General features: G+C 38.2%; 1 protein-coding gene across 4 annotated transcripts in view; it reads right to left on the bottom strand.

The window, feature by feature from the left end:
* CTTN (cortactin) overlaps window positions 1-25,654 on the bottom strand; it is a 45,395-nt gene that overhangs the window by 1,990 nt on the left and 17,751 nt on the right. For 2 of the 4 annotated variants that reach the window (XM_030560105.1, XM_030560104.1), the window contains exons 2-16: window positions 24,314-24,397; window positions 23,799-23,872; window positions 21,261-21,390; window positions 15,324-15,434; window positions 14,440-14,494; window positions 13,359-13,469; window positions 12,303-12,413; window positions 11,508-11,618; window positions 10,151-10,261; window positions 8,687-8,742; window positions 7,300-7,369; window positions 5,782-5,930; window positions 2,511-2,600; window positions 1,449-1,638; window positions 289-360 (exon numbers count right to left, since the gene is read on the bottom strand). In XM_030560105.1, coding sequence (XP_030415965.1) covers window positions 289-360; window positions 1,449-1,638; window positions 2,511-2,600; window positions 5,782-5,930; window positions 7,300-7,369; window positions 8,687-8,742; window positions 10,151-10,261; window positions 11,508-11,618; window positions 12,303-12,413; window positions 13,359-13,469; window positions 14,440-14,494; window positions 15,324-15,434; window positions 21,261-21,390; window positions 23,799-23,872; window positions 24,314-24,397 — 1,525 coding nt within the window. The remainder of the gene's footprint in view (window positions 1-288; window positions 361-1,448; window positions 1,639-2,510; window positions 2,601-5,781; window positions 5,931-7,299; window positions 7,370-8,686; window positions 8,743-10,150; window positions 10,262-11,507; window positions 11,619-12,302; window positions 12,414-13,358; window positions 13,470-14,439; window positions 14,495-15,323; window positions 15,435-21,260; window positions 21,391-23,798; window positions 23,873-24,313; window positions 24,398-25,654) is intronic. The other 2 variants (XM_030560107.1, XM_030560106.1) reach the window with 2 other exon arrangements.

Raw genomic sequence — 25,654 nt, forward strand, 5'->3', positions numbered from 1 at the left:
CTAAAAGGAGAACATTCAATTCTTATCCATTACACGTTGGGTATGCTATTAATCTTGTATAGTGACTGCTACCCATCACACCAAGGAAAACTTTACAGATCCAGACTAACATGGCTACCCCTCTGATACATAATATTAATGTTACTCTTCGGCCCTGGCGGTCACTTAATATCTAACTGCTACAGCTGGGCTTGATGTATTCTGGGTGGGGGATATGTATTACACTAATGTTACACTAGACAAAGTTATTCATAGCTTACAAAATTAGAGAACAAGACCTGCGCTTACCAGCCTGATAATCGTAAAGGGCAATGGCTGTAATTCCAAGTTCATTTTCATATTCATCATAAGTATTTTCTTCTAAAGAGTGTTAGAAAAGACAGACACATTAGAGGACTAAAACCACACTATGTATAGATAGAGCCCTCATTTATGAAAGTGTAATCTGGCACTCTTCGTTCACATCTCCATTGTAATTTGGACACAGATTGAGGTAAGGAAACAAACTAGCCAACTGTGTCAGTGTGCACCCAGAAGAGGCACAATTTTGGAAATACTGGTTTTGATTAGTTTCTTAGATATTTTTACAACAAATTAGAAATTGAGATGGATGGGGAGGTTGTTATAGAAAGGAGCATGAGAGGGTAGAAATGAAGACCCATTGCTTTAGTTCAGGAAAAAGTCTATAAAATGTCAATAGATCCAGGGACACACTTTGAAGAGAAATTTCATTCTCGCATGGCCGTGGAGGCTGGGGTGGGGGAAGAGACAGGCAGCTTTGAATTAGTTTATGAACAAATTTTGAGAAAAACAAATAAATACTTTTACAAGATGAAAAAAGTACCATCTCTCTCTCTCTCTCTTTCTCTCTCACACACACACGACATGAAAAAACAAGAACACATCCTTCCGATCTCTACTCCCCCATCAGCAGATTTAGCTTTCTAGGCTGAATGTCCCGGACTGCAAAGGTTAAAAGATGCATCTGTTGCTTAATTTTAAAAGGCAATTATTTGTTAATAGGATTTTCAAGATGGCTGGCCAGCACTGGCTAAAATAAGCCTTTATCTGAAGTTCACCTTTGTAATTTTTTTCAGAGTCAACTTGTGTTACATGACATAAGTAGAAGCAAGATGATGGCTCTCTCTAAGCTTCAGCTAAAAGCAGTCATTAGTTTGCATTATAGTTAGTTCAACATTAAAGCATGAATGTTGTTTATTTTCAGCACTGGAAATAAGGCCCAGTCATTATAAAGGCAGGTCAGTGTTCTGCTTTGCCATATTGCCCCTTTAATTTGATATCAGCACATTTAAATTAAAAATTAAAATGTTAACAACTTAGATTTTATGTTGCTGCCCAAACCAATTACAGCGACATATCAGTTCAATTATTCACTGAAACACTACCTACTATTTGAAGGTACCAACTCAGAAATAAGAGCACTCTACCTGCTTGATAAAGGTCTCCTGCCCCTGCCACTTCATAGACTGTCTCTGGGTCATATTCTGGCTCCCGCTGACTGACTGCTTCTTGGTAGTCTGACTCTTCAGCTTTGTAGCTGGATTCTGGCTCATGTACAGCTGAATATATTGTATTGGAATTCTTGTAGGTTGCATCTGACTCATATGAAGCTGCATCCTAGAAAAACAAAGGTGAAACTTGTCAGGGTCACATAAGCAGCCCTTCAAGCATGACATCAATAGTACAGAAGAGAAGTTCCTAGGTACTGCATTCAGTACTAGAACTCAAACTAGCGAAAACATTTCCTTTGAAAACAGCAATATTCAATACTATCAGACAATAGTATGTACACGTGAAGGATTGTCTTGAGGTCACCCTTAGTGGGATTAGAATCCAACAGAACAGAACAGCTATTATACAGATATCAAGTTAGTCTACCATCACTGTTATGATTCCAGGAACTACTGACACGATAACTTTAAATCTCTAGATACCACTACAACAAGTGCATTACAACTAAACAGACATGTGTCTAATGTCAACAGGTCCATTGTGTAAATATTGTAATATTGCTAATAAATGGTGGTTTATGATATAAGACAAGTATATTGCTCACACTTAGTCACTTTTTTGCTTATTGCATTTATATTTTTCTTATTTACAATGAAAACAATCACATTTTAACACTAGGAAGAATAAATCTCTTTCACTTTATTCAATTTCACCTTTTAAGGCTGAACTCTAACATTAACTGTTGCAAGAACTCCATTTCCCACATTAACCCCTTATTAATATTTTAGTAGGAGAGAAAAATCTTACAGATACAAGGCTACCTGTACCTCCCCTTATATTTACACATCTAGCTATAAAACCCAAATTCCATGACCCATTAAATAGAACTTCCTACAAGAAGGCGGCAGCTTACCACTTAACTGCACATCATAACTTCACAGCAAAGCCACAAAAAATTACCCACAAATATAAAGCCTCTTCACTACTGAAATGTGTGGGACAAGCTATTCAAGCTACTAATTGTGATTTTAACCAACCTCATAAACTGGGCTTGAGGGCAGCTTCTCATCAGCTGGCTGTGGAGTGGGAGATGGAGGTGGAGTTTGTTTTTTGGCTTTAGCTTGTTCCTTTATCAAAAAGAAAAGTGATTAAATTCAGGATAATTTTGAACAGTGTTTGACTCTAGGATAGTGACCAAGAAGCAGTGTGGGTGCAATGACCAGCGTTCTCTTAAACTAACTCTAGAAGGCCTGGTGACAAAGGTTGGGTTTTTTTACTTGAAAACACAGCATCTAACTAATTGCATAATTAAACCTGTATGTTTTGTTTAGACTGGCCATAAGGTGTGTGAATAAATAGGGTGGATTAGAAGAGAGAGTAATTTATGTACATTATGTGTAGAATGTAAAGCAAGCACCTGATTCCGCTCTTTGGAATATTTGCATAGCATCTGTAGGTTATCTGTATTCAGTATTTTAAATCCATGAACCGGGCTTCAAATTGTATTTTAATTCAAGCGTAGGGAACTTGATACCACATGTTCTAGTTACAAAACTGAAATGTCATTTTTGATGAGAAACAAATTTTTAAGCTTTTCCTGGCATGTTAAACAGTTGACAAGGCAACAGGCTTTGAATAGCTAGGACAGAATTAAATTCACAACAATGCTGTGGCCTGAACTTCCACAAGGTGTAAATAAAAGCAACACTACCACCACATTCTGCTATACAGTGTGCAACAATTTGGAGCTTCACACTGTCCACTGCATGCTGATTGCACCTGAATCAGGGGCTATGTTTCAGCCAAAAGGACGCGTGAATCTTTGGGGTTAATTTTGGATCGAGGGAGGATATTAAAATACAGGAAGATTAATATTACCATGATTTTAAAAGGTTATAAAAGTTAAGCATTGCCAGTTAGTATTTGCCTCTTTAGCTGCAATATTCAGGAGTAACTGCTTGTGCCATTTAGCAATAGAAATTAACACGTCTGCCTTGTATTTAATTCTTCTCACTAATGTAACAGACATTTGCAGGAGCATGCAGTACTTTGAGAATAGAAGTATGTGCTCTTTGCAGGGACACAGCCAATATCTTTTCTTTTTATGGCTCCCTTATGATAAAAACAGGACATTTTTCACAATAAAAAAAAGGAAGGGTAAGGATAGGGAGATACTGTGTTTTTCAATTCTTTAGAAAAAATTAGGAATATCAAGCCCAGACTTCCCTGTAAGACCTTCTGTAGAAATCTCGGCCCACAGCTGTACGGCTTACACAGAAACCTTTGCTCCTCATTGTTTGTCAAGAGGCTGAGTTAAACAAGTGTAAACAACACACAAGGACCAGAGTCTTGAACACTGGCCCAGCTTGAAGAACTCAACACACTGTGCTACGCTCTTACGAAAAATCTGCCCCAGTGTGAACAAGTCTCCTCTTTCTTTGCAATTGCTCAGGTTTTCGTATCTTGGAGAGTTTTCTCAGGGAGTTCTATAGCAATAGGGAATTCAAGACCTGAAATTTATGATGTATAGATGAACAAGCAAGCAGAAAAAAAGTTGAGAAAAGTTAGAGATGTTCTTTATGCATTACTAAGAAGCAAAATAATGTTTTATCATTCACCTTTAAGTTCTGTAATTATTATTTTATATGTAATATTTTGTAGATTTAGATAGACTTCCTCCAATGTAGCCCAAAAGAGAGGTTTCACAGATTCCTAGTCCTATATCTGCCATTGACTGTGATTTTGGGTAAGCTATTTAAACTGAGTGCCTCAGTTTCCTTACCTCTAGAAATGAAGTGGAGATATTGATATTGATCCACCTTTGAAAAAGGCTTTATGTTCTTTGGATGAAAAGCACTGGAAAAGTGCCAACTATTATACTACAGAGAATTTCACTTATTTTACACTTGTAGCAATTTAATGTTTAAAGATAACATTAGATACTTTCAACCTAAGTTAGCAGCCTCAAATGTTTAAGTACAGTCCGAGTCATGTGTTCTTTAAAATGGCTACATGCTTCTCAGACTGTAGTTTAGATGCCAACAGTGTAATTGCTTTTCCATATAACATATAAGATGCTGAAAATATGGTCTTTCCAAGCAGCCCAGAGCTGGGTTTCTGCCATGATAAATTGCTCTACATGAAGCTTGGATTAGAAAGCAACTTCTAGCATTTGAGACTAACAATCGTTAGACTTTGGCTAATTCAACAGATCATTTAAAGAAAAGCTCCCTGAACATCAATCATCCTAACTAGAAGTAAAATGAGCATGAGAGGGAAAACAAAACAAATTGCATGTGACCAACAAAAGCAGTGAGGTAATTAGCTGAAACAGTCTAGAAGGAGAGATCACCCTCTGACTGGAGACACAGGAGTGGGAGAATTCGCATTCATGTCCTACAAAACCTATACTGCAAAAATCAGTTGTTCAGTTGTAAATTAACAAGCCCATCTGTTATTACTGATTTGACTATATGTACACTAGTTGTATGTTGCTTTGCTTAGACACAGCTTGGGTTATGTAACAATCAGTAAATTTATTTTGTGGTCTTTTAAATCTCTCTTCCACACAGAGAACGTAACACACCAATTTTTAGATGTTTTAAATCTATGCAGTGCTGGACTGACCACCTTGAAGGCAGATGACCTCAGTACATGGGAAACGTGCAAGGTTCCCTCAGCCTAACTTACAATACCCACAGAGAAGAGATAGTAGTTCATTTTCTAGACCCAGTCAATCCTTGATGTCTGTTGAAATAGCTAACAAGGATGATTATTTGGGTAACATGGCGCCTTATCCTATAAGACAGAAGAATGAGATCACCAACTTATTTCCCAGGAATGGCAACTACCAACCTTGCCTGGATTTCAGACAGTGACCTAGATGTGAAAAAACACTTATTGCTAACACTCAAATCATCCAGTCCCATTAACAGGGGAGAGTCATGACTACTCAGTAGAACTTCGTTATTCAAAATTAAAAACCATTCACATTTCCAGCATCACTGTATTCTATGAAGCATGCTGAGGTTAAGCAACATTTTCTCCATTTCCAGTTCTAGGATTCCATTAGCTACTCAGTGGTTACTTTTATAGCTCTTGTGGGAGTCCAGCTGAGTGTCTGGAGGTGCAGTTTGGTAGAAAGGGGCCCTGGCCCCCAGGTGAAGTGCTAGCACCAGGATACTTAAATGTCCAAGTCTAGCAAGAGAAAGAAAGGAGCATGTTTTCTAGAGCATATACCCTTCTCCTCTCCTACTCCACACTTAGAAACACTAGAGTTTGCCCAGAAGGGCTCTGAATCTTACTGACTTCTAGTTTCCTTCTCGCCTCCTCCTGTTCTCGTTTCTCCTGGGCCATTCTTTGTGCTCTCTCAGCTTCTGCTTTCCTTCTGTCTTCTTGTTCCTTTTCCTTGGCTAGGTTTTCAAAGTTAGCTCGAATGTTGCTTGTTTTACTATTCACTGTAACATTACAAATATTTAAAAAAAAAATTCAAGATCAAAATGAAAACCAGACAAAAGTGTTCTACTTGCACAGAATCTCTGCAAGGTGCCATACTGGAGTCAGCTTACAGCCAGATTTCATAGTGGAGGGAAACACATTTCATGGGGGCTCCCCACCCCCACAAGCTCCCTTTGTGCCATCCTCCCCTATTGATGGGAATCCCTGCAAGTTCCCATACCCTTACCTCATGGCAGGGGTTCTGTGTCCCCCAGGTTTCACTCCTTCATACCATTGGATCCCATTCCTCTCTCCCCCACAATGGCAGTGGCTCAGTGTCCTGCCAGGTCACTTATCTCAAACAGCTCCAGGGTGGCAGTGGTGCGCAGCATGGCTAAGGCAAGTTCCCTGCCTGCCCTGGCCCCATGCCGCTCCTGGAAGTAGCTAGCATGTCCGGCAGTGACTCCTGGGTGCCCCGAAGCTCCCATTGGCCGTGGTTCCCTGTTCCTTGCCAATGGGAGCTGCAGGGGGTGGTGCCTGCAGGCGAGGGCAGCGCACGGAGACCTCTGATCCCTGACTCACCCAGGAGTCACAGGGATGTGGTGCCAGCCACTTCCAGGACTGGCGCTGAGCCAGGGCAGGCAGAAAGCTTGTCATAGCCACGCTGTGCCATGGGGCTGGCAATCCTGCAGGCCGGATTGAAAGCCCTGATGGGCCAGATCCAGCCCACGGGCTGTAGTTTGCCCTCCCCTGATGTAGGTAGTAGCAGGGGGCACTAAAGATTCCTGGGATGTGGCATTCCAAAAAATTACTGCATTACAGACAAACAGACATATGTCACTGAGTTGAGTGTAGAGCCTCCTATTTTTTGGCCAATTAATACACATTCACTGTTGTAGCAACATCCTCATGGTATAAATTCAATGAGTTTTTGAGAGCTGAAGTGCAATTCATTTCCTGGGCACCCCAAACATATGCTGACAATGCTTTAAAAAAAAAAAAAAGGGCAGATTTCAATAGAGAGATCTGACACAGAAGTATAGTAGCATCAGTATTACAGCTTTAAGAGATATGTTTACATCTAAGTATCATTTCTTATGATTCTTTAAGCTCAGTTACTACAAGTCCTTCTTCTGCAACACTTGGTGCAGCACCTAGCTTTTTGTCATACTTCAAAGTCTTGACAGACAGGGAGGGAGGAAGACACAGCCCAGACATGGTATCTCAGCAGCTACATTGCCAATACTCAAAATACATCTTAACCACACTCCTCTGCCCCTTCTTCTCCCTCTCCTAACATGTGAAGGAAAAGAAATATTCCCTGTTCCACCTTCCAGCCCATGAGAGAAACATAAAAAAGAGATTCTGTAATCAAGAACGTAATCTTACCAGCTTCTACTGGCTTGGTCTTCTGATAAGTTGATGACAGTTTCTCAATATCTTCAAAAGTTGATGCATTCTACCAGTAATGAGAAAGTATCATCAACTACTACACAAAGCAGCACCAGTTCTCTCATAACATGCTCATTCAGTACATAAGGCAGCACACACCTGCATGATCTTTTGCTGCAACATTCTAAATCAGGACTCCGAGGGCACAGGGTTTTTTGTTTTGTTTTTTTTAAAGCCCACTACATTTTTGGGCCTAACACATGAAAAAGGGAATGAATTCTTTCAATACATCAGACTATTTAGAGTTAACCTTCATTCAGAGACATGTCACACTAGATTCCTATTAACAATAATTTTATTACTGATTAATCTCATTTATATATTGATGAGTCATAAAAGTAGGAGACAAGGAAATTGGCTGAATGCTTGTTGTTCTCAGTACAAAATAACCTTTCAGTCTGTATAACAGAAGGGTTTCATCAAGACAAAAACATCCAGCCTAAAACATAAAAAATAACTATAGCAAACCCTAAACAGAGAGGTAGTTTTGAGATAGGTGTTTAAATCAAGCAATAAAAATAACTAAATAAATGAAAGAGTTTCCTCGGTTAAAGATTTCCTGATATTTTGAATCATGGATAAAATAATACACGGATATAGTAGAAGCGTTTGAAGCTTTGATACTTCTGTAAGTTAACAGATAGGTTTATTTAGTGTGGTAAGTGGGTCTGTATACAGACCATCATCCTTTAAACTTGTGAAATAAAGCAGTATTTTTTGAAGTTTACATCACAATTTGTCTTTGATAAAAGATTAAAGTTAGAATTGTGGGTTCTGATGAAATTCTCATGCAGGGGTGTATTAGACAGAGCTACTTTTAGTTCGTGGAGTGGGTAAGTGACTATTCAAACAGTTCAGTGTGCTACTTACTGCAGCAGGATGATGAAACATAGCAACATCCCCTTAAATTATAAATGGACAAATGAGGCAAACACAGAGGCAACTATTTTTAATTAGTTGAGAGGACATTCACAAGGTGTAAGATGAGGTACGGTCTGGTGGTTAGAAGAGAAGACTGGTCAGCTAGATTTCAGGGTTATATTTCTTAATTCTGCTCCTCTCTGTGTGGGACTTTTGCTATCATTTAAGGTCTGTGTTTTAATTTCCCCCCTGTGTATAACGGGGATAATAATCAGCTTAGTAAAATGCTTTGAGATTCTCAGATGAAAGGCGCTATATACTATAAAGAATTGGAGAGGAGAATTCCCTAAGCAGGATACAAATATAGAGATCAGAGCACTACAGCTCCAGCCTCATTAATAATGGTGGAATTTTAAACCAATAGACAGACTACTGAATTCATGATAATTTCAAAACAACTTACTTTATCCATTCGATCCTTCTGTACCCCATACTTTCCACCAAACCCTTTTGAATAATCTAAAAAACAGGATAAAAAGGTCACAGGCAGTAGGCAGGTTTAATCTTTTCCCTTTAAGGTCTGTTAAATGCAAATGGCCATTTCAAAAAGCAGCTACATGCAGAATTCCAAAGACAGCAGCCAAAGAAAATGCAACTTGTTTTTTATGCAAATCAGGATATATATAAATATATCTATCTACAGAAGCCTCTTCATATACCAGCAGGCAAGAAAGATGTCGTGAGCGATGTGCATGCTTTTGACATTCTTTCAGTGAAAGTTAAGATAATGATTGCTATACCAAGCAAAAAATAAGAGAGGGCCCCTCATAATGCACCACTTCTAGAGCACAGCCTTTCACAGTACTAATTGTTACTTCCTGTAGTATAGGTCATATTATCCCAGCTATTTTCCTTTATTCAGAATAGTGTGCAGTCAAGTTTGCAGTAACGCTTGTCAGGGCACAAGTGTCACTTAAATACTCTTTATTTGCATGGCATTCATGGAATTGATCAAGTAAAGACACACAGCTGCCAAATTCACTTTTTCTCCTATTTTGGCATTGACCTCAGGTTCATGCAAAATTAAGACAGGCGTTCCATGTATCTGCAGTGGGACTATATAATATAGTTATCTTATTGCCTTATTTTAATAATGAGCAATTACCATGTAAATGAAGAGTGCTTGAAGGTCTGTGCTTTGGAAAACTGACTTACAACTTCTTCCTTTGCTCCCATTCCCAAAACATAAAGTCCACTAATGAGGGACTTTGTGTGTGTATTTAAACTCCTAGTAAAGCTATCCTAGACTTCAAATGTTTGGAACTAGATCACGACAGTATGTAAAATATTGGCTGCTGTTAGAAATAGTGTCTTTAGTGTGTATTGTCAATCAGAATAAATGCATGGCTTTATTAATCATCTTTATACATTGCAATTATACTATTCTGATTTAGGGTTTCCAAAAAAACTCTACACTATCAGACTTCTCCTCACTTTACGATGTCAGCCGAAAATTAGAACTTGTAGTTCATACCTGAATTATCTCACAATGAATAAAGGTAACTTTATAACATGCTATAATTTACAACTATTTCAACTAAGGCAAAGATTTACACTTGGACTGTTAAGCTGGTGTGATTTAATGCTGGTGTAGGGCCATGAACTAAATATTGAAAATCTGTTTCTATTTTATTAGATGCAGCATTTGGAATTTTATGAACCCATATCCTTAATATAGACTTGTTATGAGATCACGTTTAACAGCTTATTTTAAGGAAATAGCCTGATGTTGATAGATAACATGGGATAGAAATTTAAGAGAATGTCTTCTTTAGATTACTTATGGCACACATCAGTCTTTTTACATGACTATTTAAGTCTGTGTTAGAAGTGGCTGCACTAAGAAAGTTACAACTGGAGACTGTGCCTTGTTGAGACTCATGCTTGGCTAGTTTCTCCTTGTATTCAAATCCCACAGCAGATGGGTCCTGCCTCTCTGTTTGAACACCGAATTTCCCTCCAAAACCACTCTTATAATCTGAAAAAGCCACATGTAATAAGGGAGGGGAAAAGGAACAGATAAGTTTAGTTAGAAACATTCAAAAGACATAACCGTCAGCAACAATTCTGATGAATCAGGAGTACTTTTAGAAGAATCTGAACACTCATTTTTAAATGTATATTCAGAATGTGAACAATTTCACTTGGGATTAGGAAGAGGCCAGTTCCACTTAATATTAACAGGAATATATAGCTATATTTTGCAGCTCTTCCTATACTGCAGACAATTCTTCTCTGCACAACTGTTTATACTGTATATATGCACTCAGATATTAAAATATGTTCATGATCAGATTATGTCTGTATTCATATGTACTCAAAAGATACATATAATGTGAGTAGGACAATATTTAGGAGCAAATTAAATTTATTTCACGGATGCCATCACCATTTGTACTTTATAGCCCTGCCTTGAAAGAAATACAGATCAGGAAGAAAAATTCCTAAAGTTACTCCTATTTGGCAGTGTCAAAAATAAGGAATATTCTTGCTACTGCTCTGAAGAAAAAAAAAAAAGTCTGTATTCAGAACTATATTCCATTCATTGATAGCTGTTCTGGTACAACCATTTTGATATGAGATGCTAAGAGGAGGGCACAGATCATCCCTTCCCACAGGAAGCTGCAAAGGGAAAAGTCTGAGATCCCCCTTCAGCATGGGGGCAGCACAGACTGGTCCACTGTGGAAAAGACTATGGCTGCAGACCTCCCCATCTTCATGGAGGCCATGAAAATCTGGGTGAGAAGGAAGAAGTCAGTATTGCTGATGCTGAGTTTCTACCTCCTGCAGTTGTGGGTATACTGGGGGAGGGGAGACAGGGCAAAGAAGAGGAAAATAGTTTGAGTACAGTGAGCAGGATTTGTCCTGGTATATGAACTGGCAGTTTACATAAGATAGGAGTCATTTCTGACAGGCTGGCTTCCAAAATTTTACTGAAAAAAGAAAAAAAAACCCAAGAATCCAAGCTAAGTGCAGATTCATAAGGCTATTCCAACATATCTCCTGGCCCAATATTTTCAGTGGCTCTCAATACCAGTCATGATTTGTTAAACGGATTGTAAAGACATTCCACCAACTGCAACACAGTAACATTTCAAACATGGAGAAGCAACTACAACGTTAGCTACTATGAAATAGTTTTACCAGAGCTGCAGAGAAAATAAACTATAAAATGAACCAGAAGCATGTTAAAAGTGTAGTTAAGAAGCTGAACTCAAACATACCTTTCTGGGATTCGTGCAGTTGCACTTTCTCTTGATGATCCCAGCCAAGTGCACATTTGTCCTGTCTGTCTGTCTGTACACCAAACTTGCCTCCAAATCCTTTCACATAATCTATGTATATAAAATTCCACAAGCCATGAGTGCGATTGTTACAGATAACATTTGAACAAAATAATGATATTATAGATGGGACCGTTTATCCCCAAGTATTTCATTAATGGTACTGAATTATTTTCATGGTCCATTTCCCCCTGCCAAGTCACCTCCCCAGTGGGGAAGGGGAAAGCACAGCAATCCGAAAAACTAATATAAGTCAGAAAGTGAAGAACAGCTCACCCCCACAATACTCTGATTTACACTGTAGTAAGTGTCTCAACATTCACAGAATAGCTACATGGCAGGTAAGAGAAGGACAATTCTGATGCATGCAGCACACCTCCTCTACGCTACTAAAAAGCCATATTATGATATGGTTCTTTATCCAGATATTATTATTATTCCTGTTTATTATTTGTATTATAGTTATAAAGGCCACAGTCATGCAATCTGATCTGCATCTGAAGACCATCATGTCCTACTGACTTCTGTGAAACTCCACACGGGTATCAAAGTCCTCCCATATGGATCGGATTGCAAGACTGGGGATGGATTTTGCAATTACATACTTTCTAGTTTTAAAAAAGTCTCACTGGCAAGAATGCTGATATTTTACCAGTATACTTCCCAGCTTGAGGTTCTCACCCTTACTTAGACTCAACCCATGCATATTTTAATTTAATAAAGTTTAATAAAAACCTTTCTGTGATTCGTGCTTTTCTGTTTTGCCTTGATATTCAAAGCCAACTGCACTTTTGTCCACTTTGTCCTTGTCCACCCCATATTTACCACCAAAGCCTCTGGAATAATCTGGAGTCAGGAGTAAACAGAGTTTTATTTACAAATGTACAGTAATAAGACACTATTAAGACAAGACTGCTTCAACCATAGCGACTTGTTTTAAATTATGTATTAGAAGAATATTGACATCCCTGGCTAATCTAAATCCAGGATATTAAGTCTTAAATTCTTCAGAACGTATCACCTAACGTTTTCCCCTTAAGCAGGAGAAAATAAAACAGCAGTGTCAAAGCTAGCCAAAGCACTGAACGATGTGAGCAATTTTAATCTTTCAAAGAGTTCAGTTATAACTAGGCATTGAAACGGTGAAATTACAATGGAATTCTAAGGCTACATCAAGAGCAGTATGGTCACCATTTTTTTAAAAAAAGCTTTGTTACTTCAAGTAATAATGTGATGCAAATATATTATTTAGCACTGGTCAGAAAATGGGAAGATTTTGAGAAAAATTGTCCCTTTGCTTGCTGAAAATTTTTTAAACTTTTTCTTTTTGTAAACAATTTTTTGACCGGCTATAACAACACTATATTAACTCTGGAAATCCCTAAGAATTACTGCCATATTAGTAAAATTTACATTTTAACTATCAGGTGATTTTGTCAGAAATACCTCACTGCTGTATTTGAGGATTTAAGGTTTTAATATTAGATTGGTCAAAAAATTTCAAAAGTTGCTAGAAGTTTTTCTTTGCGAAAAGTTTGTTGACCAGCTCTGGTTACAATGTAATTGAAACTTGACCTCCACTTGGAATCCTTGGGTTCATTAAAGTGTATGGTTTAAAGTTCTCCTTCAAGAAGAAAAAGTTTTCAGTAACCTTTACAGCTTATCTAGTGTACATAATGATACAAAATATCTATCAATATTTACCAAAATGAAATATTTTACAAGACTGTTCCTGATAAATGCACCTGCACCACATCAGAAATAGAACAAGAAACATGCATGTCGACTAACCTTTCTGAGATTCATGCTTCTCTGTTTTACCCTGGTAATCGAAGCCCACTGCACTCTTGTCTACTCTGTCGGCCTGCACTCCATATTTACCACCAAAACCACTTGAGTAATCTGAGTCCAGAGAACAAAACACAATCAAATACATGAACTCACCATGTGTCATAGTCAATGTTGCAATGCAGAAATCCAGAATAATATCTGTTTGAAAATAGCTAACTAGCCCACAAAATAAATCTTACAAACACAGCAAGCAGAATTTAGCATAGTACTATGGCTCATGATGTCACAAGTATGTGTCAATGTTCCCTATTTGTAAATCTGGATGCTGTTAAAACTTTTGCCTAAGGTAATTTTGTGTTTTGAATTTAGTCTGCCCTTTCATTTATAGTTGGCCAAAACACAGGAACCATTTACACCATTAATATTAACCATATTAACACCCCCTGCCCCCCCCCAAGAGATTAAATGCAAAGCTATACTCTTATTTTGCTTTCTAGCAAGTTTTAAACATTAGTATGATCTTACTCCTCCACTTCCTGTCATATAGGCAGGAGAGGGCTTGGGGTGAAGATCATCACTACAAGGCGAGGAAAGGGGCACAGAATAAAAAGGCTCTGCTATGGCCCATTCTCCACTACCATATAGTCCTTCTGGGAACTGGCATAAGTTAGAGCTGCCCCGGGGGTTATCTTCACCAGGGCCAGGTGGCTGAAATCTAGGGAGCAGTGACCTCTCCCAGACAGCCCCACTCATCCCCCAGACTCTCTAGAGAGCCCATTCTAAAATATTTTGTGGGTGGGGAACAAAGGACAAGTCAGACCCTTAAAGACAAATTTCATTTCATTAAGGCTAAGTGAGTAGTTTTTGAGTCTACTTATTACAAAAGAGTAGTAAATTATTTTGGATGCAGAATAATTGGATAGCTGACAATGCAGGTTGAGGCCCCATTGTGTTAGGCACCTTACAAACAGTGTTTCCTCAACAGTTTTATATACAGCTATTGTAGTAGAGTCTTACAACAAGCAGCTAATATTGATAACAGTTATTTATTTACATACACATATTCACTTCAACACTTTACCTTTTTGAGAGGCATGTTTCTCTGTTTTCCCCTGGTATTCAAAACCCACAGCAGACTGTAGGAGAAATAATACAGTAATAAGCATTCCTAAAAAAAAGTCAGACATTAGTAACACAAAATAGTGTACTTCAGCAGAAAAAGACGTGGCATAAAAGAAATTAGAACTTAGTGATGCTCTAAGCCTCTTGGTTCTGGAACATAAGTGTCTGTTTAGATTTCCGGGCCAATATCCTCAAAACATTAAGAGAGGAATAGATCATTAAGCTATCTTTCTCAACTACTGCCGAAGTAGATTGTTTCCTGCAGTACATTAGGGTCTTGTCAGGTTTAGTGACTCAGTACACTGGAGCTTCCACCACTTCCAGCAGGAGGTTATTTTATCAGTATTAGGTTCACTTCTTCTGGAGCACTTGGCATTGGCCACTGTCGGTAGACAGGATACTGGGGTGGATGGGCCTTTGGTCTGACCCAGCATGGCTGTTCTTATGTTCAGTCTGGGAAAGTTTCCCTACCTCAATAGTCAGCCAAGTGGTTCAGTCTGCTAGGCACCCCAAACCATGCTAAATTCTCTCCCTACCTGGTGTTCATCTTTCTGGTCACATAAACATATGTAGCTTGGCTAACTGACATGTTTTAAATCTTTTTTTTTCAAATCGGGCCATCCTTCAACTTAATTGTGGGGGAAGGATTTTTGTTTCTTAAGAAAGTATTAATCCATAACCAAAGCCAATTTACTGATATGCACAAAGTGCAGTGCTAAAAATGAATGACAGTGATGTTTACACCTAGCAGTAGCAGTTTTTAGCATGATAAAACCAATATCCTATGTAAACTGATGAACACAACTGCTGTACGTAACTGCAGTGCTGTAGGAAATTACTTACCTGGTCAACTCTATCCATTTGTACTCCAAACTTGCCTCCAAAACCTCTTACTGAGTCCACTTGGGAGCAGTGTTTAGAAAGCTTAGATTGATATTCATGGCCAACAGCTGACTGAAAGAAGTTAGAAATCCAAAAATGGATTACTGCATCTAACAAAAATGATAACACACTATACACTGCTACCTCAATAGAATACCACCCGATATAACACAAATTTGGATATAACGCAGTAAAGCAGTGCTCCAGGGAGGTGGGGCTGCATACTCCGGTGGATCAAAGCAAGTTCAATATAACACGGTTTCACCTGTAACGCGGTAAGATTTTTTTTGGCTCCCAAGGACAGCGTTATATCGAGGTAGAGGTGTACTTAATAAGTCTAAAAACAAAATAGTTTCAGATTAGGCACCATCTAAAAGCCTGTTTATAATTTATGTAGCTCTTTAGACATGCAAATTGTCAGCATTAGTAGCAGTTGCATAATGAAAGCCATGCATGTTAAGGGTTCAATTCTGCAAAATACCCATGTAAAGATTTCTCATAGGAATAAGAATCTGTAGGATTGTTTCACCAAGTTGTTAATATAGTCCTAAGAAAGAAGGTGATCAAAATCCCAGGAAAGAGTCGGGAAGCATTGACTGTATACTTCGTGTGTGTGTGTGTGTGTTTCACCCAGGATTTATAAATTAAACTGCAGAGGTGGTAAAAGGAAAGATATTGAATCAAATTCTATTGCCATGATCCAATAAAATACAAGGACTGATAATTGTGTATGCAGCTATCGACCATATACAGTAGAAAAATTATCACTACAAACTTAAATACAAGATACTTCTTGGACAAAAGAAACTTTGTAGAATTCTGCAAGTCTAAAGCAAAACGCTAACATCAAAGGCTGCCTAGATTGAATGCAGCATTCACATGCACCAGACACTGGATAGCAAGAAATTTTTTCTAACATAGGTTATGATGTGGTATTACATTAAAAAAAACACGAATTTTCATAGCCTAAAAGAAATAATCATTAATTTAGGAAAACAGGAATGACAGTTCTGGAAGTTAACACCATCCAAAAGTTATGCAAATAGAAAATATACTTCCTCATATATTATGTTAATTCTAGTCAAATGTCATTAGCTGCCTCAGATCACTAGTTTACTATTTGAGCCCCATGCAACTTGAACAACAAAATATGTTTCTAGGAATGCTATTCTTATTTCACTTCATTGCCCAATCACTTTGTTACACTTTGGCAGAGAATTTTTTAAACCAGGGAGAGAGGAAAGTAATCTGACTCTATTTACAAACAACAGTTATCACAAATTCCTGTCTTTGCAAGCATACAATTTCAGACAGAGAAATATCTGCTAAAAGACTAATGGTGATCACGGTAGTAAAATCAAAATTATTTCCATTGCAGCTAATTGTTGAAAGGTATTTGATTACTGTAGTAAACATTAAGACTAAAATAACTGAAGTTGGTTCCCATGATTGTTGGCACATTTCTGTTTTATGGTACAGAAAGCTATGGTGACAGCTATAAACAACTTCTGGCTAGGGCTATCATTTACATTAATATTTTAGTTAAGTATGCTACAGGAAGCTGCTAGACATTCTTTCTTCCCAAAGTCTATATCAGAATAAAGACTCTTACCACTTCCCCCCCATTTGCTTTTCAAGTTATCATTGTTATACAGTACAAAATGGCAAGTGACAGTACAAAGCACATTTCATCTCTCATCAGTCAACAGCTTTTCCAAAGCCTGGTTTCACGACCATTTCACGGCTTAATGTGTTTTTTTTCCCCTCTCCCTTCTGTTGCAATCAGTCACTGGAACATGAGCCAGCCATAACGTCTTAAAGTACAATAATGTCACACTGAATTACAAAGGAGCCGGGAGCAATCTTCAAATAAGACAAGATGGTATGAAATTACACACTAGAAAGTGCACCCTACCCTATTTACTCATAAAGTTTAAAATTTGCACTAATATAGTACTAGTATAACCCCCAAACCCAAACTGAATAATTTGGTCAACCACTGGGAAATGTGACAAGGAAGAGGATTTCTAGTGTCCCTGTGCTGAGCAAGAGGGCTCTGCGATTACTAGTCCAATCTAATGGCTGGAGCGGCTGCCACAGACCTTCCACAACTCCTCTCCACGAATGAAAGGTCTGCAGCACGTAGCTCTGCCAAAGATTGAGGAGCCAAGTTCTGTGGCATAGATCTCTAGCTCTGGCTCACAGCATGTTGTCCAATGCAGTGGAATGGCAATGGTTTCCCTGCATCAGGCCCGCCTGTACCCAAGGTCTGTAGATGAGTGGGGAAGGTAGAGAACTGGTTTTGATCCAAGTGAACATATCCTTATATCAGCAGAACCCTGGCAGCTATATAATACTTGTGCTTTAGTTTTTGATGGTTTTGAGAACAATCTGCACGGAACATTTGGCCATTGAGGAATGCTTATTTTTCATTCTCAGCCTACTGGGATATGCAAAAAATACTAAAAACCTTGATTCCCAAATCAGCATCTTTCTCTGTAGTATACAGTACCTGCTTTAATATCTCTGACAGACATATGGAGTACACTGAATTTTAAACCCAGCTGAGCATCCCCGATAAAAGACATTCAACAGGAAGATGTTAGGAAGAGTTCCATACTGAAATTCTTGAATATCTGACTAAATGAGTCACCTGGGCTCAAAATTCTACCATCTACTCAGTCCAGAAAGGCGTTCAAGCAACTGGCCTGAAAACTGTATGGGAACATGTTATCACTGAAACACACATATACATTTCTTAACACTTACCCAAGCTGCTTCCATGAGTCAAGATGACTGAGAATACAATACAAAAATGAGACACGCACAGCCCACACCAGAATCCAGCAAACTGCATTTTGCAGACAGCCTTGCTTTGGGAAGTTTGCCGCTGATTCAGAGAGCCACTAATAGGCATGTGTCAACCTGAAATCCTTGTGAAATGAGCAGTTCAGTACTGGCATAAAATATAACACTGGACTCTTTAAATGAACATGAGGTCACCAGAAGCCTTGGCTAGCTAAGCAAAAGGTGAGTTTTGAAAGTACCTCCAGCTGCAAAGAATTAAATTCTCAACACATAGAGAAGTGAAGTGAAGTGAAGCTTTGCTGAACATAATATGCTGAAGAAATTGTCCACTTACAAAATGTGGAAATTATTAATCCGAGTATAATAAAGATGTTGCCAAGTTCTGTATGCCAACTCTAATTTATATGTAGGTTAGACACTTTGTAACCTCTAATTTATATATATGTTAGACACTCTGACCAACCCAACTATGTCTCTTTCATGTAGCTTGTCGATAATGCATGCTGGCCAGTTTTCAGTGACAATGTTTTTTTTCTAAGGGGGTGGGAAAAAATTTTCAAAGCAGTGCAGAGAATTTATTCCCACGTCTTTGTGGAAGATCTGTGGCTAAATCCTCTTGTACTGTTTTAAAAGTCTTAAGCCATATGTTTAGCTAGATGTTTCTCTTCCTGCTTTAACAAATTCAACTAATTAAATTAGTACGTTATCCGTTTTATCTTCTTCCATGGCACCACATCAGAATGGAAAGCTTCTCTTCCTATTTCATAACCAAACCAAGTGTCAAGTACTCAAAGATGTATCTCTGTATATTTAAATATTTAAAAAAGATTGATTAAAAAAAAATCTCACTCCACTGGAAACCTGTGGTGAAGCAGTACTCTGGTAGATTTTAATTAATCCTGGAGCTCTGACCCATGGGTTATGGAAGTGATCAGTAAGGTCCACATTAAATGTCATAAGTTTGGACTTCAGGCAAAATCCTGGCTCACTGAAGTCAATGGGTAAACTCCCACTGAGTTAAAAGGAAGCAGGATTTCGCCTGCAGCGAAGAACTAGGTAGATGCTCTTGAGAAGGAAAGGACTGATCTTTTAAAGGATAAACAATTGTATGGCAGCGTTTCTCAAACTCAGGATGCCGCTTGTGTAGGGAAAGTCCCTGGCAGGCCGGGCCGGTTTGTTTACATGCCGTGCCCGCAGGTCCGGCCGATCGTGGCTCCCATTGGCTGCAGTTTGTTGCTCCAGGCCAATGGGAGCTGCTGAAAGCAGCAGCCAGTATGTCCCTCGGCCCGCGCCACTTCTGAACCATGGCCAGGGAGCTGCGATCACCCAGACCTGCGGACACGGCAGGTAAACAAACTGGCCTGGCATGCCAGGGGCTTTCCCTACCCAAGTGGCATCCCAAGTTTGGGAAACACTGTTATATGGTATTGTGGTTTCATTCTGAAGATCTGTTTGCAGCATCACGAGTACTGATGGGGCAGACTTCCAGACAGTTAAAATTTTGCTCTTTTACAAAATGTTAAGTGTTAAAAATACAGCACTATCTGCAATATTTGTCATTATCTCCTTCCACCCCCCAAAAATTGTTTACCACATCCCCCTAGAGGCAGTCTTAGTATTTGTTTATTTAATGCATTCAGTTAGATCCTAAATGGATGAGGGGAGGCTTAAGTAGCCAGCATTAGAGAGCTTGGAGCCCACAAGGTAGACTTTACAACTTAATCCAATAATTCTCTTACCCCAGTTCTCCATCGATTTGTTAGCTTGTTTTAAAGGTACAATGAGGGTTACATAGCAAATTTCTGTGAAACAATGGGGCCCTGCTTATTAACAAACCAAAATCCGTTGGATATGCTTAACAGGTAATGGAGTAACTTGGAAGCCATCTTCCTAGGTACCCACGAAGTTAGTTAAGGAAGAAACTAAAATGTAATCTTATTTAGGCCTCAATATTTTAGCTCTAATTTTCTAATAGTACAGTATTGTGCTGCTATGATATTATAAGTTGGATAACTAATGGGGGAAGATGAGCAACTAGAACAACTTCTGGTCAGTATCTTTCAATATTAATACAATCACTATGCATGCAGCTATTTTAAAAACCTAAGGATCATTAGTATTTACACTGTGCATTGATGCTGACAGCTGTTTTAAACATTGACTCAATAGTTTATATTTTAAAGATTGCAACTACTATCTGCCTAAAATACAAAGCCATTTTCTGGATATCTGGGTTATTTCTTGCTGATCATTTTTTTATGCTTTTTTGAAGTGACAGCTAGCTTCAAATTCAAGAAAAGATAAATACATTTATTTACTTATTCATTCTTAGGCAGTCTCAATTGCACAAAGAATTGATGCAGCAAATGAAATAGAAAATGGATTTATTCATAGCTAGGTGCTTTCTTAATTTAGAAGAGTATCTTTAGTAGAAACCTACACATTTACAGCAGGAGAAAGAACTCAGGGCCATGAATTTCTGTTTATTGCCCATGACCTGTCCGTGACTTCTACTAAAATTACCCATGACTAAATCTTAGCCTTACTAATGAGCACATGACACAAGGAGACGAGGTCTAAAAATCACAAGACCAGGAAGAGGTGTGGAGCACCAATGCATCAGTTCTCAAAAAGGCTTCCCTTTGTCACTCAAAGATGACCCATTAACTCCCTTATGTAAAATGAGACACAGGACCTGATCACACAGAGCCCAGATCTACAGAAAGGTTTTACAAGTATAACGAGCATTAGTGGTGTGATATTTTGCTGATAGTTACATCAGTTACATCAACAAAAGCCCTAGAGTGAACACATTTATACCAGAATAAAGATGGTTTATACCGCCATAAGTTATTTTGATTCCCAAACCGAAATAATCTATAGCAGTATGAACACTTTTATACAGATATAACTGCATCTACACTAGGGAGTTTGCCACTTTTGCTGTACCGATATAATTAAAACAGCAAAACTTTTATCTAGACACACCTGATTCACAAAAATAGTCCCATCCCACCAACTACAATGGAACTTACATAGGTGAGTGAGGCTCGCAGCGTCAGACCTATCCACAATACATTTTACACTTACTTTATCCATACGGTCTTGTTCCACACCAAACTTCCCTCCATAGCCACGGGAAGCTTTTGGTCCTGTTTCAAGCTCTTTCTCCTTGAGGATCTGGTGTTCGTGGAACACATTCTCTCTCAGCTGATGAATGCTTTAAAACAGAGAATCCAGTAGTTATATAATAAATTTTATAGGCATGGTTAACGTTAAGACTTCCTCAGAGACAAGATTTTCTACTTGACGTGCTAATTTTGCGCCCAAAAACCTGATCTTAACTTTAGAATTAAAAGATAAATCCTGGTAAGTGTACAATACACATTTCATTCTTTTTTAATCCTTCAGTACACCAAGCACTTCAAGTTGGTTTTAAGAAGTTTGACATTCATTTCATTGTGAAATCTGTTTTCAAAAAATCCAAAAATCCAGAACAAACCCTTCATTTTAAGATCTACCATCCTGCATTTGGGCTATAACAGGGAAGAGTAGTTTGCTATTTGATATTAATCCTGAACAATTGATTACCTAGTTGCCAAATATGATTTTTTTTGTTTACCCTATATAGGTATTTATATGCCCCTCATCACTGTAGCATTCTCTCTTCCCCCTACTCACTTCTCTTTTGTTAGTTCTCCCCTAGTGTGGGGGGTTTTTGTGGTGGGAGAGAGGGGAAAAACAGACTAAAATTTTCATGGCAGGGACCATCTCTTCCAGTGCATTTGTACAGTACCTTCTACAATGGGGTCCTAATTCCAGTTGGGGCTTTTGGACATTACTCTAATATAAAACAAGGATGAACTGACAGTAGGTTGATTTCCTTTCCCCTCCGACAAGCTCTGTCTCTGGAAGTAGGAAAAGAGGCTGGATGTAGGGGGAAAACCAGTGATCTATGCTTGAAGATAATTTCCACGTGAGTTTAAAGCTGCCTGAAGCATAATTGCTGTATATTTACCCTGTAAATATCATCAATGTACTCCAGAGAGTAAAACCGATCCCTAAAGTACACAAGAACAGCTATATTGGGTGTGACTACCAGTCCATCTAGCCCAGTATCCTGTATTCTGACAGTGGCCAACGCCAGATGCTTCAAAGAGAATGAACAGAACAGGGCAATTATCAAGTTATCCATCCCCTGTTGTCCACTTCCAGCTTGTCAGTTAGAGGCTTAGGACACCCAGACCATGAGGTTGCATCCCTTACCTTAGCTAATAGTTATAGTTCTGGCATTCACAATATCCCCAGCAATAAGTTCCACAAGCTGACTGTGCATTTTATGAAGTTGTATTTCCTTTTGTTTGTTTTAAATCTGCTGCCTATTAATTTAATTGGGTGACCATTGGTTCTTGTGTTATGTGAAGGGGTAAACAACACTTCCTTATTTACTTTCTCCACACCAGTCATGATTGTATAGACCCCTATCATACTGCCTCCTCCTTAGTCATCTCTTTTCCAAGCCGAATGGTCCCAATCTTTTTATTCTCTCCTCACAGGGAAGCTGTTCTGTTCCCCACTTTTGTTGTCTTTCTCTGTACCTTTTCCAATTCCAATTTTTTTTGAGGTGAGGCGACCAGAACTGCATGGAGCATTCAAAATGTGGGCATAGCATGTATTTAGATAGGGACATTATGATATTTTCTATTTAATTATCTATCCCTTTCCTAATGGTTCCTAACATTGTTAGCTTTTTTCACAACTGCTGCACATTGAGCAGATATTTTCTGCTCAAAGTAGGCCATTTAACTATTAAAAATGTCATATACTTCAGTAGTTCCCTATTTTCAGCATCTGTGACCTTCTATTCCTTCAGCAAACAATGGGCACCTACATACATATTCATAGGGCACTAGTCATTGTAGTAAGATAGAAGGAAGAACTTGAACACTCTTTAGCTTTCAAATGTAAAAGTCAGTTTTGAGACTAAAATTTCAAGCATGCCTTGTTAGGAAGTACGAGATTGAGAATTTGGTTGTAAAGGCACCTTACCATTTAAACAAGCTCGCGAGTTGACAGTCCATTGTGACACATGCATTTTCCTTTCTAATAGAGGCTAAAATATTGTTATAATACATCCTGGCATGCCAGAACTTTTAGAAATTAGGCTGACCATTTTTAAAGCTAATTATAGGAATATAGGGCCTAAATTTATCCCAAGGAAATGGAGCTGTGCGTACCACCTGCCACAAAAATGTATATCATATGGTGATATACATCTTTTCACCTGAACACAGCTGAGCACCAGTGTATAATTGTGAATATTACAAAGAGCAGTTGTAAAACCTGTAGCCAGAGAGCAAAACTTTGTAGGTGCCTGCTTATGCAAAGGAGGCAAGAAGAATCATGTCTCCAATGAAGAAAACACTATAACATCAATTCTTATTTTATTTTACAACTAGAGATGCTGGCAGCCATAAAGGACTAGCTACTTTAGAAAGGATTTATGTAATCAATGCTCTATAGAGAGTCTCATATTTTTTCCGTCAGGACGTAAGTTACTAAGGATCTGAACTTATCAAAAATTGTCTACATTAACAGTCACAAAGGAATCAAGAAGAGCTAGTTTACTTGATGTGTTCTTGATGTCCAGATCCTTGCACAGTTTTAGCACCCCAGCGCTGTTCTTTCTCACTCACATCATTCTGTCAAAGACATGTAATAAGTTAAAAATTAGTAGACTTTAACCCAAGATTTCAGAGTTTCAGCACTTTGAAGGCCTTAAGGTTCTCTCATGCCACTAAAACTAGAAAGATAAGTTAACAACCTCACTGCTCCATTCACCTGTTTCTACTACAATCACCTCCCTGTCTTTTCTGTCATTACCAATGCATAGAACATACTCCCAGTTCAAAATCATTACAAGGTCTTCACTTAAACTGTTCTTTTTCCTTCAGTGCCCAGCTAAATAAAGCAATTTAATCAATCACACACACATAAAAGGATCCTAGTTATTCTCTCGTACAGGCTGCCAAATATTTCCCATCTACTCTGCATATTTTGCTTAGATGTAGCTCTTCAGAGCAGAAACTATCTTCCCTATATAGCATCATCAGTACTTAAATAATAAAGTTTGGGACCCATACCTCAAAATCAGGATCTGTCTCCCAGTCATCAGCTCCATCACTCTGGTTGACAGAAATGGCGTGACCTGCAGTAGCCTTCCACATCTGAAACACCATCAAATGAAGTACTGTCACGCTGGAGTTGCATTTAAATTAATTTCACATTATGTATGGATTGCTTAAGGACTAGTCCAATATTCCGAATATATTAGAGAAGTAAATTATTTAACTAGACAACATTTGTAATATTGGCAGTTACAGCAGATGTGGTTACTAGTATCAGTTGTCCAGTTGCATTTGCAAACCAGACTGAAAATTCTCTGTGTTTTTTCTATTGGCATTATAAAAAGGCCAGAAATAATCACTGGCATTCTTTCAAAGAGAATGAGGAAGTTCCTTCTGGTAAGAGTCAACATGTGTGTGCTTGCTTCTTTTATTAGTAACATGTGATAAACCACTACCATTGATAAGCTCTGTTCAAATAGGTCTTCTAATTAAAAGTTTGCTTCGCAAAAAAAAGACATTTAACAGTCAGATACTAAATGTGTCCTTAGTCTTAAAAGTAACATTTTTTCTAGCCTTTAGTAATAATGAGCACAGAAATTGCTAAATGCCATATTCTGTAGGTTTCTTTCATGTTTTACATTAATGAGATTCATATATCAAGTATTATGAAAACAATCTGAACAATTTAAAATGTTTGAATACCATTTTGATTTAGAAGGCATTTGTCCACTTGCATGCAATAATAGTACACAGACTACATTTTTAAAGATATTCATTGATTAAAAACAGATAGATTAATGCTCTGTTTGCATAATGTTTCAGTATAAAGCAGAAGGAAGAAAGTATTGGGATCAGGAAGTGGAAGCTTTCTTGTCTTTTTATGAAGATTTAATTTTGGGTGTCCAATTTGAGACACTGTCAGGGAACCTGATTTTCAGAGAGAAAGTGCTCAGCACTTTCTGAAAAATCAGATCCTTTTGCCGCGTATCAAGTTGGGAACTCTGAAGTTAGGACACCTAAATCATTAGTCATTTTTGAAAATCTGGTAGATGCTGCTACTAACAGTGAGTTATGTTTTAGGATTTCTACAAAAAAAATATGATTGGGAAATATATTTTAACTCTGAAATGGTTTATTTCACATGATTTGGAGGAAGTTGCTTTTCCTCCACTAGTGCACAAGGGTAAAGTTCATTAATATTCTATCATTCTGTCTTACTATACATACCTTTTATTTTCTAATTAAGAAATTGTTTATAAATGATTGTCACTCGTGGTGCAATATTTCACATACAAATACAGTCTGGAAAAGAAAAGGTAAGTTCCCCCTCAGGTACAATCCAGAGGAAAACGGACC

The sequence above is a fragment of the Gopherus evgoodei genome, chromosome 4, assembly GCF_007399415.2.
Source record: "Gopherus evgoodei ecotype Sinaloan lineage chromosome 4, rGopEvg1_v1.p, whole genome shotgun sequence".
NCBI lineage: Eukaryota > Metazoa > Chordata > Testudines > Testudinidae > Gopherus > Gopherus evgoodei.